Source organism: Falco punctatus (assembly GCF_963210335.1).
Source record: "Falco punctatus genome assembly, chromosome: 8".
NCBI lineage: Eukaryota > Metazoa > Chordata > Aves > Falconiformes > Falconidae > Falco > Falco punctatus.
In genome coordinates this window covers 46010155-46024014 of record NC_137588.1, presented here as the reverse complement: position 1 = coordinate 46024014, position 13860 = coordinate 46010155, and the positions used below count along the sequence as shown (strand labels likewise).

Here is a 13860-nt window from a genome sequence, read left to right as displayed (position 1 = left end):
CAACCCCCTCCCCATCACCCCACCCCGCTGCCACTGCTGCACCAGCCAGCCCTCCCCAGGCCCTCCCCCAACAGCAGGTCCCCCACCCCAAGGGGACAACCCAGGGCTGGCTCTACCAAGTGACACCTGTACTTCTCCGCTGTGCTCCTCAGCCTGCGCTCACGGAGATTCATGCTGGCTGAATTGATCTCCAGCCGCTGATGGGGTAGGACCAAGCCCTGACTCCATTCCACTCTCAAAGGTTTCAATTAATCATAAAGCCAATTCCATTTTGGGCTCCATCTGTCTTTATTCCTTCAGGGACTAATAATGCCTCACCGTGTGTTTTCACACACTAGCTGAACTGAAATTAAGACAGATTTCAATATGAAGTGCCTGAGAGGAAAACACATTTTTAAAAAAGAAAATTTCAGAGTTGTTACCATTCTCAGCTTGGAAAAAGATCTTGTTAAGTAAAAGCAGCAGGGTATTAATTTGGAAAACAACTCAGGTGAATTCCTGCTCATTGCCAAGACATGCAAACACACTAAAATCATATTTATGGGCTTTTATGACAGAGTACGTACAGAAATGTAACACAACCTGCTTCCAAAGGCAGGTAAGGAGCAAGCAGAGGGAGATCAGAAACACTCATGTGTGCAGCGCCAACCAAAGGGATTCTGGCAGCAGACACCCGGCCGCACCAGGCACGGACCAGAATCCAGAAACCCTTTCCATCCCTCTCTGCTGGACTAGCAGACACAGATAAAAAAACCCAACAACTCTCGTGGTTCATCAGGTATGGCAGGTTTTAGCTGCTTAGGGAAACCTCATCTGGATGTTACCATACCATCACCACCCTGGGCTTTTTGTTCCTACCTCTGCAAAATCCAGCCACAGGGGCTTCCCAACCAGCCAGGCTGGCATGTCCGCTTTAATAAGGCCATTCCTATGTTGATCTGGTGGTTTATACAAAGCAACAGCCCTAATTATCGATCTCAGCAGATGGAGCTAAGGATTAACGACCTGTCCCTCAAAACAGCCACCGCAGGGCTGTGCCCATCATCTCCCAGCTGTCGGTCCAGCAGCACCAATGCATTCGCTCACTCCTCACCCATGCAAAGATGCGGTCCCACCTGGGTGACAGCAGAGACTGGTGCAGGCAGGGATGCTCAAAGCACAGGCCAGCTCCAGGGCGATTAACAGGAGGGAACAGGTACGGCTGGGCAACAGGAGAGAATAACTGAGAGAGTCACAAATGTGGAGAGAAGCAGCGTGACAGGCCATTTGCCATGACCCACATATTGCCTGGGCTCCAGCTAACATCGTCTGACTGCGGGAAGAGTCCTTTCTCTCTCCCACCCCCTACTTTCAGGGCATTCAGAAAAAAAAGGAGAGACAGTCTGGAAAGGATGGCTGCAAGAAATTATACGATGCACTCCACGTTAAATTCATAAGAGACAAAAACAGAGAGAATCTGTGAGAATGGAAGTGCGCTGGAGGGGCAGCTAGGCACTTCTGATGGAAGCGAAAACTCAATCCTTTGATGGTTGCCTTCTGGAACTGGCTGCAGTACCTTGGAAACTCATTAAATGCAGCAGAAAGGACAAGTGACGTACATCTATTGATGCTCTGAGCAGCAAATTAGTTTTCAAATCTATTCAGGTCTCACACAGTGGCGTCAAGGGGCTAAGACTCGGTGGGAAGCGGCTGCTACAGTGTTTCTCCAACTTGCACGATGACTTCAAGCTGCCTCACGGGGAAGGGGGCTGCCCACTGGTCCAGCTCCCCAGGGGTGCCTCGTGGCCACAGACAGCTGCCACGACCACAGGGCCCAGAGTGCTGCGCAGCTTCTCCGACAGCACAGCCAGTGAGTCATCCCCTTCCAAGACATGCAAGGCAGCTCCAAGGGCTCTGGTGGACATCTCCTTGTAAGCAGAAATAGGATCATTTAAAATAAGAGAGATCAAAATCCAGCTCAGAAGAAGACACAGAATGTCAGCACCTGAGGGAAGAGCAAGTAGTCAACAGCGATGATGAGTTTCTTCAGAAAGAGATCATTTCCAGTAAGCCATTGATTTCTGTCCCCCCGGAGCATCACCCCGTTCAGACACCTGGAGAGCTCTGATGGGGCTGAGGCCGGCACTGATCTGCTGGAAGATCCCGGGAACCGTCTTCATGGATGAACAATCAACCATTTCGATGAATCTTAAAGCCATGAATAGCCAGATGAGGAAAAACTTACCAGAACACTGTATCAGGAGAACAGGTAGGCTAGAAGATGCCAACCTGGGAAGAAGGTCCCTTGTTGGGACTTGATCGCTCATCAGTCAGGACAGACAAGGGCCAGTCCTAGATGCCACGGAAGCCCGCGGCTGCTGGCTGGTGTTATTTTGCCTCCTATGCAAGCTCTGAGCCTGGCAGCTCTGCCCGCCTCTCCTCGGCACCAGGGGAAGAGTGGCGGAGCAAGAGGGCCAGCGAGTCAACAGGGCTACAGCCAGAGATGGCCTGGAGGTGCTAAGGCAGCCCCCCAGGACCCCCCCGAACGCCAGGCTCTGCCACCACCGCTCCGACCACAGACGTGGCTGGATGTGCCTCTGCACGCTGGCACCGTACAGCCGTCAGCAATTAAACCCAACAGAAGCTGCAATCAGGAAAGGGGCAGGAGGGTGCACGCAGCAGGACCCACAAAGGACGAGACGGGATCTGGAGCCTCCTATACAAGCTTAGACAATAGTCGTAATCATAATCGCTGGGTCAGTTCTGTCCACCCCAAACCCTGCTGGGAGCAGGTATGTAATTGAGGCTGGATCCTGCATTTCCTGCTCTCATTGTTCATCTTCCTCCCATTCTTTGCTTCTTTGTTCTATTCAATGCACTTTTTCAAACTCCTTTCTGAAACACATTAGCAACGGGCTGTTACAGCCTCCTGTATGCCGTGATTAAAGAGTAGACGCAGATGCCTCCTCTTTGTGGAGCGTTTGGCACCTATTACTTGGAGGGAATGCAGGAGAACGCATGACATGGGAAAGTCACAGCAGGTCATGAAAATAATGTAGGTGGTTAGGCAGGAAAATCTTTGAAGGTTGTGAAGCCATTAGCCGAGAGCACAGGCTGTAGTAAAAAGGATAAACAGAGAACAGAGACGATGAATAAATAGTGGCTGAAGAGACAGGGGAATACACGTCGCGTCCAGTGATGAAACCAGGTCTACACTGAGAAACAGCAAGTTTGGGCTGGTTTTTTATGCGGAAGGTGATTAGGTAACCGGTCTGAATGCATGTTTTAAATGGAAACCACCACAATAACCAAAATGCTTTAGCAGAGCGCATTCACTAAACAAGAAGAGACAAGACCCATGTGTTTTGTATAATGCACAACCCGGCCGCGATGAGGTTCTCCTGCAGGTTGTGTCACCAGACCCTTGCTAAAGAGCAGGTGCTGCCAACTCCGCCGGAGCAGCTTCCTGGTGCTCCCGACCCCGCCGCATCCTCGGGCAGCGCTGGCCCTTCTGCGGGGCTGTGGTTTCAGGGCAGGCCACCTCGGGCAGGGCTAACCGCAGGGGACCGGTGGGACGCTGCACAGCTCTGGGAGCACTCACCTCTCTGTGAAGGACACACACGGGAGGGACCACCTACATAGCTGAGGCTGAGCCCCATGATAACGGAAAAAATGCAACAGTACTCCATGCTGGGGGGGGGAGGTGGGGGACGGAACCATGCTGCTGGAGGGTGATGTGAGGCTAAACACACCAAGTTCAGCAATATGCGTCTTCGCTGCTCAACCTCTTTGTCCTCCTCTTTGCACCACCAGCTCAACACAGACCCCCTGGATGGGGTAACTCACCTCCAGAACTTCCACATTTTACAGGAGTGACAACATCCTCAGCTGAAAACCAGTCCCACAGGGTGAGGCTGAGATGGCCACCCCACCTTGTCCACTCTCTAGCAATCGCAGACACCTGAGAAAAACACCCCTGCCACGGGACGAGCACCCAGCCCTGTGCTGCTGCACCCTGCCACCTTCCAGGCACCAGCATTTCCCCAGCATTTAAGAAAGCAAAACCAGGAACAAACCTTGGATTCTAGATTTTTCTTGCAGGGTCTGCTCTCCCTGTCTTCCTGAGAGCACAAGGATGGAAGTTTACTGTTTAATTGTTAATTACACTTTCTTGTTAGATTTCAGACGCTGAAAAATGTTTAGGGATTTCTTTTTCTGTGTAATTAACCATGATGAAACAGAGTTTTATACTGCACTGCAGTTTTTGTTAAGGTTATTCATAATGGGGAAAGGCTAAATAGGTTGAGTTCATTATCATTATAGAAAAAAAAACCTGAGGTGACCCAATCAAATTAATTTAAAATTAAGTGCAGTGAAGCTGATAACTCCACACAAGTCAGGAGTTCACATAAAAATAGAAGAGACAATCTACAAAGGAAGAAATTACAAGCGGGCAGGGAGTTGAGCTGGAATTACTGCAATGGGAAGGTGGCAAACACATGGCACTGGCAAACAGGGCCACTGGAAAAAACAGTGAAAAGGCATAAAGAGACTGGCAAAGATTGTAGGATGTAAAAGGAGAAGCTGGAGCAGGAAGGGACGAACATGAAGATGGATTTAAAATAAATGGGTAGGGACACTGCTTGTTAAGCTAACTAGATTTATTTCTCTGCCCAGAAATTCTTATGTCCTTACAAGACAGTAGCAAAGCAAGGTCTTTAATTTTACTTTTCCTGGGTTTATTGCTTGGGCCTTAGTGTTATTTAACAGCAGTGAGTGTCAACCAGTTCCATTGTGAAGCTGGACTTAATTCAGAATCATTAAATCTGGTGGAAGCTTTTTCCTCCTGACAAGGCATCCTGAAGATGCTGGTGCTTCTCTAACGAAACATGGCAGCCACGCACCCTAGGAGAACGGGCACAACCAAAACACCGATGGATAGAGCAGGGACAGGGAAACAGCATTCCCCTCTCCCTCCTCCCAGAGAAGATGAGGAAGCATCATGATGCCTGGCCGGATTTGATTCTGCCAAGCGCTACTCAGACACCCCAGCAGGGCACTGCGCAGGGAGGCAACGCAGCCCATCGCTCTGAGCTCTTTTTTTTAGGCTTATCTTGAAAAGCAGACATGTGTTTTATGCCTCTTTTTGCTTTGCCAAAGTGGCACAAGCTCTAAACAAGCCTCAGAGTCAGGTAACTTGAATAATAGTGATCGGATGTTCACGATGCACGTTGGCGTAGTTTAAGGGGTTTTATCTCCTGGGAACTGGTTAAGACAAGCAATACCCTGACGCGAGCCACCTCTAGGAAACTCCTAAGCACTGCTACAAGACGGTGCTTGAGTTACCTGTGATGAGTTCAGTGCCAAGTCTTTACCAAGTCCTGTATCATTTGTTTCATCACTCAGGGCCAGAAGCGGGAACAGCGAAGATGCTGTTGTTGGAAGAGGCTGTTCTGGGCACTGCCCACTGGATGTATGGCAAATGTAAGCTCAGACCCTCAGTTTGACATCCCGTCCCCAGCTCCCCAGTTTGAACAGCACATGGGTTCCTAAAGGACTGGCTGAAACGGCACAGATCTGTCAAGGCGGCTGCACAAGCGGCTTTCCTCCAGACTCCCTACCTTGGCCATGCTTAAAGCCCATGTTCTGCGCTTTCTGCCCTCCCCCCATGAAATACAAATGGCTTCTCTTTGCCTTGGAGGACCCATGGCTTAGCTTCTCTCCATCCTCACCTCTAACTCACCCCTAAGCATACGGGCAGCATTTGGGAAAAAAGCTTCGAGAATGCATTCAACATAAATTATTATTCCCCTTTTAAACGGATTATAAAAATCCTTTTATTACAAAATATTAAAATGTTCAAATTATTGGTGTGGAAAAACGTTTCCTGGAAGTAAAGTTTTTAAAAATTGAGGTTTTAATTACAAGCATAATCCTTTCTGGCTAACATTTCCAGTCTTGTGAAACAACTAGATACAAACTGCACGGAGGCCTGGCTGTGCTACGAACAAAGGAAGATGCTGCCTGTAAATAGCTTAGAGGACATCAGAAGACACTTCTCTCATCAGCAATCTTTTTTAGCTTAATATAGCTCCTCTTTGCATAAAACATTGACATTTTTGCAATGTTTGGACCCAATGGTGCGAATGCTGATTGTCATCCGAAGATACTAGAGTGTACCTTCAAAAATATGCAAGAACATTTTACAGACAGTAGTTTTACTTGCCTTCAAAACACTGTATCTTAATATTTCATACTTATATATATTTAAATGTTAGTACCACCGGCTGAATGCTAACATGCTTTTATGCTAATGCAATCACTGAAAATCCAGATAATGTTGTGTATTGGCATATACGGTTAGTGAATTATGGATACCTAAATGTACAATCCCACATGCCTAGCAACTATTTTTGTTAGTGCATTTAACTTTTATTTGCAATCAGAGCACTTGAGAATTGTTCAAATGAAGTTTACTTTTGCAAACTGCTGAATGGAAAACATTTTGTTAAAGGTTTAAAAACAGTAAGACTGTGATGAGGTTTTAGAGTCGCAATAAGGGCACTGCTCAGAAAACTCTACCAGATGGAACAATGTTTGATCTGGTCACACGCTCAGCGATTAAAACCCAAATGCCTAAAGTGAAGGACATGTAAGAGAAACAAGAGATTAAATCTTGATTTCTTCCATATCAGGTCACCCTCTTCTATGGCAGAGACCCACAAAGAGGGGCAGGTGGGTGCCGGGAGGACACCATCCGTGCAGGCAGCACCCTGGCAGCGAGACCCTGGGACCCCTCGCCTCGAGGACCGAACTCCACTGCGCTAAGGCTGCTCTCAGGACCAGCGTAAGCCATATAAATACAGGCGGTATCAGGCAGGAAAAATCCTGAGCTGCCCTGGCTGTGCCTTCTCCTCCTACTGCCTTTGCTGACCCAACGCCTCGGCCAGCCACCTGGCCCGTTGGCTCAAGATGCTGATCCATTTGAAAACCCTTTTATTCCAAATCCTATTTCAGCACAGCCAGACCCCTGAGCCGAGTGCCGGACAGACCACGCGCAGGCAAGACCTGGGTGATGCAGCTGGCTGCACCATGCCTTACCTGCTTCACTGCCTGACCAGAGTTAAGGGCAATGCAAATCTGGGGAAGACCTGGATATCTGTAAGAGCTAAAAAGTCTTGGATGTGACCCAGGCATGTCTGGGATTGCTCGGTGTCCAGTGGTTCTCTCCTGCCTACAGACAATGCCGACTGCCCTCTCCAGGTTCAGCTGTTCCAGGAGTTGACGACCTCCCGGCTGGGCTGCGGAGCTGCTATCATCATGCCCCGACGTTCCTCTGGGAAGGTTTGCCCAGCTTGGAACTGCTGGCCTGAGCCAACCTGGCTGCAGAGACCTGGGAGGCGGCCACAGACCCATTTGGTGAGCAGCAGACCATTGCCTACTGCCCAGGCAGGGCTCAGCATCCACCGCGGGATCTGGTACCAGCCCCAGGCACACAAGGATGGATCAGATCACGCCCCTACAGCCCAGTGAGCTGTGGCACCTCTGGGAATTTCCTGGAAAGTCGTCCCACCTAACTGAGGCCCCCAGGAACACCCACGAGTGAAGGAAATAAACAACAACCCCTCAGAAAAACTCAACATATCAGAAAATACTTAGCATGAAGTACTCAAAATGCCCCTGGCAGTTTAAATGGAGCATGGAGTAAGCTGAGCAAATGTATGAATAAACAAATTAAGCAGATAGCACAAAGCAGACGAGTTGGCACGTAGGTGTCTATTGAGAAAGTTTAAGTACAGCAAGGGGAAAAAAGCAAACCCAAAACCCAGGCATAATATTCCTCACATTTCAGAACTGAGCTCTCAGACAATACATCATCTAAACCACTCGAAATTACCATCTGTCAGAATGTCCTTTAAAGAAAAAAAGGTCTGAAAGTTTCCAAAGCAGTATTTTAATATTGTCATATCAGAAAAGAAATTGTTTCTGTCCAAAGAAAGGCATTTCAATTAGCTGAGGAATACTATGCAAAAACATTAGTTTTGTGGCCACTGCTACACGCTCATATCACGACACAATGAATTTCCTGAGTCTTGATCATGTCAGGTTAGCTAAATCAGGGAAGACGCAATTTAATAGCCCCCATCATTTTGCAAGTTACCTGCAAATGCTTCCAGACCCTCTGAATGGTTTTCTCTTTATGGAACGTATAATGAGGAGTCTAGATGCTATTAAAGAACCTAAGGAAATAATTACAATATTGTTTCAAACATTAAGATAGGCCATAATATGAAGAGCGGGTCTGTGTTTCTGATGTGAAGAGTGTATCTTACTGTGATCAGTAAGTCAAGCTGTTTCAGACTATAAACTAGGTCCTCTCCTGGTGTAAATCTGGGTACCTGCTGCTGTCCATGAGGTCACGTTACTTCACACACGCTGAGGACCAACTCCATTGGATACAAGATTGGAAAAGAAATGCAGTTTTGTAGACTATATATTAGACCAAGTGATAAATAATTTATAATGGTAGAGAAGGTGACCGTATCTTTAAGCATAGAAATATGCAGATATAACAGCCCTGACTGTCAATCTTCACTCCACACTTCTGACCCTGATCCATCCAATGCATTTCTAAAGCCTCTGCACCTGCAGATGTGCAACACACACACCACAAAACCCACAAAACCAAACGGGCCCCAATAACTGCCGGGACCCACAGGGTACCACCTGCAGCACCACACGCTACGCCCCGGCACGAGGCAGACGGGGCTCCTCCAGGCAGCAGCCACCTTCCAAGGAACCACCAACACCCTTCAGACCAGTCTCCTCCTGGCTCAGCCTGCCGACCCTGTTCCGAACCCCACGACTAATCGACACCCCTTCGGTGTCAGGTGCACATGTCCATGGGGTTAACCCCCCTCCAAAGACAACACACAGGAGCTGCTGTATTTCTGAAATGAGCACCTCGCTATCCCAAAGCAGCCAAGGAGGAAGGTGCTCCCTGGGGTGCTCATAACCGCATCACCCCCCAGACCTTCCCCCAGAGAGGGCTGCCAAGGGGAGAAGAGGGGAAGTGGAGTTATTCCCCTTGGACTCTGCAAAAACGAGGAGCCCAGGGAAATCAAGAAACAATCGCAGCTTCCACACCAAATTACTTCTGGCTAAGTCTAACGAGCAGAACGAGGATGCCCTGAGGAGAAGACCAGGGTAAGTGGTGCTGCAAGGAAAGGGCTAGGCAGGGGATAAGGCAATTTGGTGTGTCACAGGACAAGAGAATTTTCCAGTTCCTGCTATTTTAAATCAAGAGAGATGACGAGAAGCACAGAGCCCGTCTGGTCTCCCAAGCGTTACCTTGCCACCCAAGGCAGGACAGAGCTCACCCTGACAGCGCAGCTCCCAGTACGAAGGCAGCGTGCTCCTTCAGCGTGGCTTCGGTGCTGTTCAGCCCATCGATCACCAGCCGGAGCCCACCCATGGAGAGGAAATCCTTGGCGTTGTCCACCTGGGAGAGAGCAGGTCCCCGTCAGTATGAGACCCCCAGCAAGATGCTGCTTAACACCTCTTGGAGAACACCTTGCTTCAGGAAGCACAGCATCTCTTCCCTCCTGCTCTGAGTTTTACAAGCAATTAAAAATCAAGAGGGAATGACTATGGCTTGAATTCCGTACAATGCTGCCTGCGAGCAGTGGATGTCCTGGCTGCAGAAGCACTGACAGGGGGCTATTATCACATGCAGAAGGCATTGCTAAAAACCCAAATACTTTGATAAGCTATCAAAACTATTCTCAACACGTATTGCAGTAATTCAGGTAATACCAAAAACTTGGTAGGTCTAATGATGTAAAAACAACCCAGTTCTTCTCTCTCTCACCTGAGCAAGCCTCTCCTGGGAACCCAGGGAATTGTATGTTTTGCAAATGTAATTAATTAATTGACGCTCTAATTGTAGCACCAGGAGGTAGGATGTTTAAGAGCCTGTCAGCAGCAGCGGTACATGGGCAGCATCACCTCTGCTCGCAGAGAGGAGCATGGGCGGTCCTGGGCATTCTGCACGAGTACCGTCAACAACCTCACGTGGACATGGAAAGAAAAAGCCAGTCATCCTTGCTCGGAAGGGTCGGCCAGGGGCTTCCCCTCGGGGCAGCCTGAGTGATGATTTTTCTAAAGCAGACAATACTGGACTAACTACCAGTAGGGAAAAGTTTAAACATTAGTGGGGATTCATCACTCCACAACTTCAACCAGACTTGGAGCTGACCAGGCACAATCACAGCGGGCATCTGTTCTCGGAGAGGAGGAAAGAAAAGGGCTCCGAGTGGCTCACAAACAACATTTAGAGAAACAGCGCAAAGTGCTTCAAGGACAAAATTTGGTCCAAAGTCAAATCAATGCATTTTGGTTCTCAAGGATTTTTTTTTTCCAGTTTAAAAGGGAATCTGATGGTCGCTCAGAACTGTGTGTGCAAAAAGATCGCATTTAGAATTTTAACATTTCTCCTCCCTGAAAGACAGGTAGACAACAGCATACGTTGGCAGATGGGAATAGAACATAAACCCGAGTTACTGGCTGGGCAAACCAACCTCCCCGACTTCAGCCAGCAGACCACGCTGCTGGGGTGGGACAGGACAAGCACCACAAGGCATTCAGGGTACGCCGGGCTCGCGCACCATGCTGCGGTGTGAACGCTCCTTTACTCGACAATGACTTCATGCTTAGCGTTATATTTATCTTAACTGTGTGCCTTCACCAAAATTGGCCGTTAAATTGGATATTTTAGGTACCCAAGAGAATGAAGAAGCTACTTAGGCTTTATGTCCTACAGGTATGTCTTTACCAAAGCAGGACCTGGGGAGCTACAGCTCGTCTCTTCTCCCCAGCGGGACAATACCCACCGCTTGCTGTCCCTCTGCAAAACTGGCGACAGAAAGCCGATCTCTGCAGGGCTGCTGGGGCTGATTCAGGATTTGCAGCAGCTTTTGTATCCTTTCAGATCCTAGTCTTTTAACTGTCCCTATAAACTGGTCCTGCCAGACCTCTTACTTTTCTGCTGGCCCATCTTTGTCTACAAAGAAATCTATGCAGCAACCCAATTTCAGCAGCCAGTGGATCCTTTTATTGCTCAGCCTCTGTAAAAACTCCGAGGCTGTTTTAACGTCTGGAATTGGACATTGACTTCTGCTCAAGAAGGAATGCATAGACAGGCAGAAGTTTGCATCCAGCATCAGTCGTGGTAAAACCAGCCGTCACTGTAAGCTCAGCCCTAGCATCAGCGAGACACCTCAGCTGCAGAATATAAATTGTGCTGTAAAGCCTATTTTGAAGTTGTTCAGGTTTTTATTAACTGGAGTCTGTTGTGGGAGCTGCTTCCCTCACTCACTAGTTTAAAACCAACAAAATTCCTCAAACTCAACAACGTAAAGGTATTAACCTCTCTGGGGAGTGGAGGATGCTGTGAGGCAGCAGCTCGTGCCTTGTTTCAGTCCACTGAAATCAGGACAGAAGAAAGCCAAAGATCAAAAGAGCTCCTGAGTAACGTACGCAGGCAGCGTGGGAGAGGAGAGGGATGGGAGAAGAGCAAACATGACAGCAGTTATTCAGGGAGCAGCTTTCAATCGGAGGAGAAAGAAAATGGGGAGGGAAGGCGGGAGAGAAAATGTTAGAAAATGAGAGCAAGGAAGAGCAGCATGTCAACCGTATGCAACAGAGAGGAAATTAGCAGTGAGAAATGGTGTAGCATGTCAGAGGAGGGGAGAGAGAAAGATAAGGAGAGTAAGTAACTGAGAAAAAGAGCCTGCAACGTATGAGAAGGGGTCTTGGCTCTGCATGCTGCTGTGCAAGCACCATTAATTCTGTTTATAAATGAGTTATGCTCTGGCCTCTTCATATTTGCATTTGGGTTTTATGCATTACAGATAACCTAGCAAGCCAAACCTTCCTGCTCTTTCTCCAAGACGGGCTCCCAAACATGCCAAGTTGAATCCTGACTGATGAGAAGTAAACCAGAGTTGGCAACCAAAAGCTGAGCAAACACAGAGCCCTTCAGCTGACCCTTCAATGGCAGGAGAGGGCACCTCTGCCCCAGCTCAGCACTGGCCACAGTTTCCCCTCTGCTCCCTGGCAGCCAGCTCAGAGGCACGTGCTGCTTCATGTCCCAGAGCTCTGGGATGCTCATGACCACGCCATGGAGCAGAGAGCATCCTTTGCCTGCAGCCCCTACAGGGCATGGCATTTTCCACTTGACAGGGCATTCTGTGCCCTGGACAGAGCAGCAGGACAGCCAGGAGCCAAATAATTATCAAAAGCCATGGCACATTACCATTCAGATGGGGGCTGGGAGAAGAAGGAGCAGCAGACCCATCACCGGCCCCACACGTAGGTGCAGGGTGCCCTGGGCCACCCACCCCTCCGAGGACCCCTGTCCTCCAGCGGCATGGCTGTGGCTCGCCGCAGAGGACTCCAGACAAGTTCAGCCCTTCCAGGGTTATGCGGCACAAGCGTATTTGGCTGCTATTCAGTAATTACATTAAGCCAGTGCTGCTAAAGTCAGTACCAAGCAGAGATAATGCTCTGGACGCATTCAACTGGCTGGAAGAAGAAAGAGGAGGAAAAGCCATGCTGGCTTAGAGACAAGTCATATTTCTTATCAGCTTCCTGCCTGATGAGAAGGTGCTGCCCAGCCATCTGCCCTGACAGCGCAGGCACAGAGCGACGTTGTGATCGATGCACAAAGGAGCCCTCTGTACGCCCTGCCAGCCCCCTGCCATTTCCCCCCTGCTGACCCCTTTGATGCTGGATGTGGTTCCCTTTGATGCTCCAGTCCCTGCCCCGGGAGCGGGGACCGCTTCCCACTCCTCTCGCCTTTCTGAAAGGGTTTGCCCCATCCCAGGCTGCAAGCAGGTGGGATTATATGCTGGAAAAGTCCAGACCGTTAAGCTGGAATCCAAAGCACCCCAGGGTGTTTGGGGCTGCTTTTTAGCATGCTGGCCTGATGCTCTGGCACCCTTAACCAGACAGAATTAGCCCTGAGTATAAATACGAAGCTCTTTGGGTGCCCATTGTTCACACATATTCTCTGAGTCAGACAGATGCCGTCACTGAAACAAAAGCATTGAGAACAAACAGCAAGGAAGCCTCTGCATGCGTATGACAGAGATGTAGTGTGGAAATTCAAGACAAAGAGCCCTGGAAATAACACTTCCATTAGCTTGCGCATGGACTCCCTCTCTCTGCAGCACACTCCTCCAACTACCTTCCCCCAAAATACCACGTTTGGTTTTAAGAAGTGTCATTCCAGTGAAAGGTCTCACACTGGCATCTCCCAAGAGTTGTCCCATCCACTCTCTGAAATGACAAAGTCACTGAGGGTGACAGTGGAAACTCTCCCAGTCCATTCCAGACTTCCCCAGTCGCTGGGGAGGGAGCAGCCCGGCCCTTTGCCACAAGGCAGAGCACAGCCTGATGCCCAGACACCCACCCACGCCGCTGCAGTGTGGGAAGGCACCAAGCACCCGGAGGAGAGCGGTGTGCCCGCAGCCTGCAACCCACAGGAGGTAGAAATGTGTGAGCTGAAAGCAGAGCAAGGGAGATCAGAGGGAGGGGTGGGGAAAGTGTGAGCATAAACCTGAGGAAGCGAGATTTCAGGAAATATACTTAACCTCACACGGAGCCGACTGGCACGGCTCAGCTGAGGCTCAGCAACTTGCCATTTGCCTGAGCCTTCAGTCACGGTTGCCACCAGCCCAGCTGTGAGAGAGGCTCTACACGCCACTTGCTACACACTCCCAGACAAAACAGAGGCGTTTGGGTGGCTGTTGTCTTCACTGGTACGAAGACGTTCTCTGCAAACTGGTGCAAGGACACCTACCCGCAACCACAGAGGCT

The 13860-nt window shown here is 49.3% G+C and overlaps 1 protein-coding gene across 9 annotated transcripts in view; it reads right to left on the bottom strand.

The window, feature by feature from the left end:
• The window catches only part of SIL1 (SIL1 nucleotide exchange factor), a 97081-nt gene that overhangs the window by 25966 nt on the left and 57255 nt on the right, over positions 1-13860 (bottom strand). For all 9 annotated transcript variants that reach the window (XM_080398315.1, XM_080398319.1, XM_080398313.1 and 6 more), the window contains one exon: positions 9360-9481. In XM_080398315.1, coding sequence (XP_080254441.1) covers positions 9360-9481 — 122 coding nt within the window. The remainder of the gene's footprint in view (positions 1-9359; positions 9482-13860) is intronic.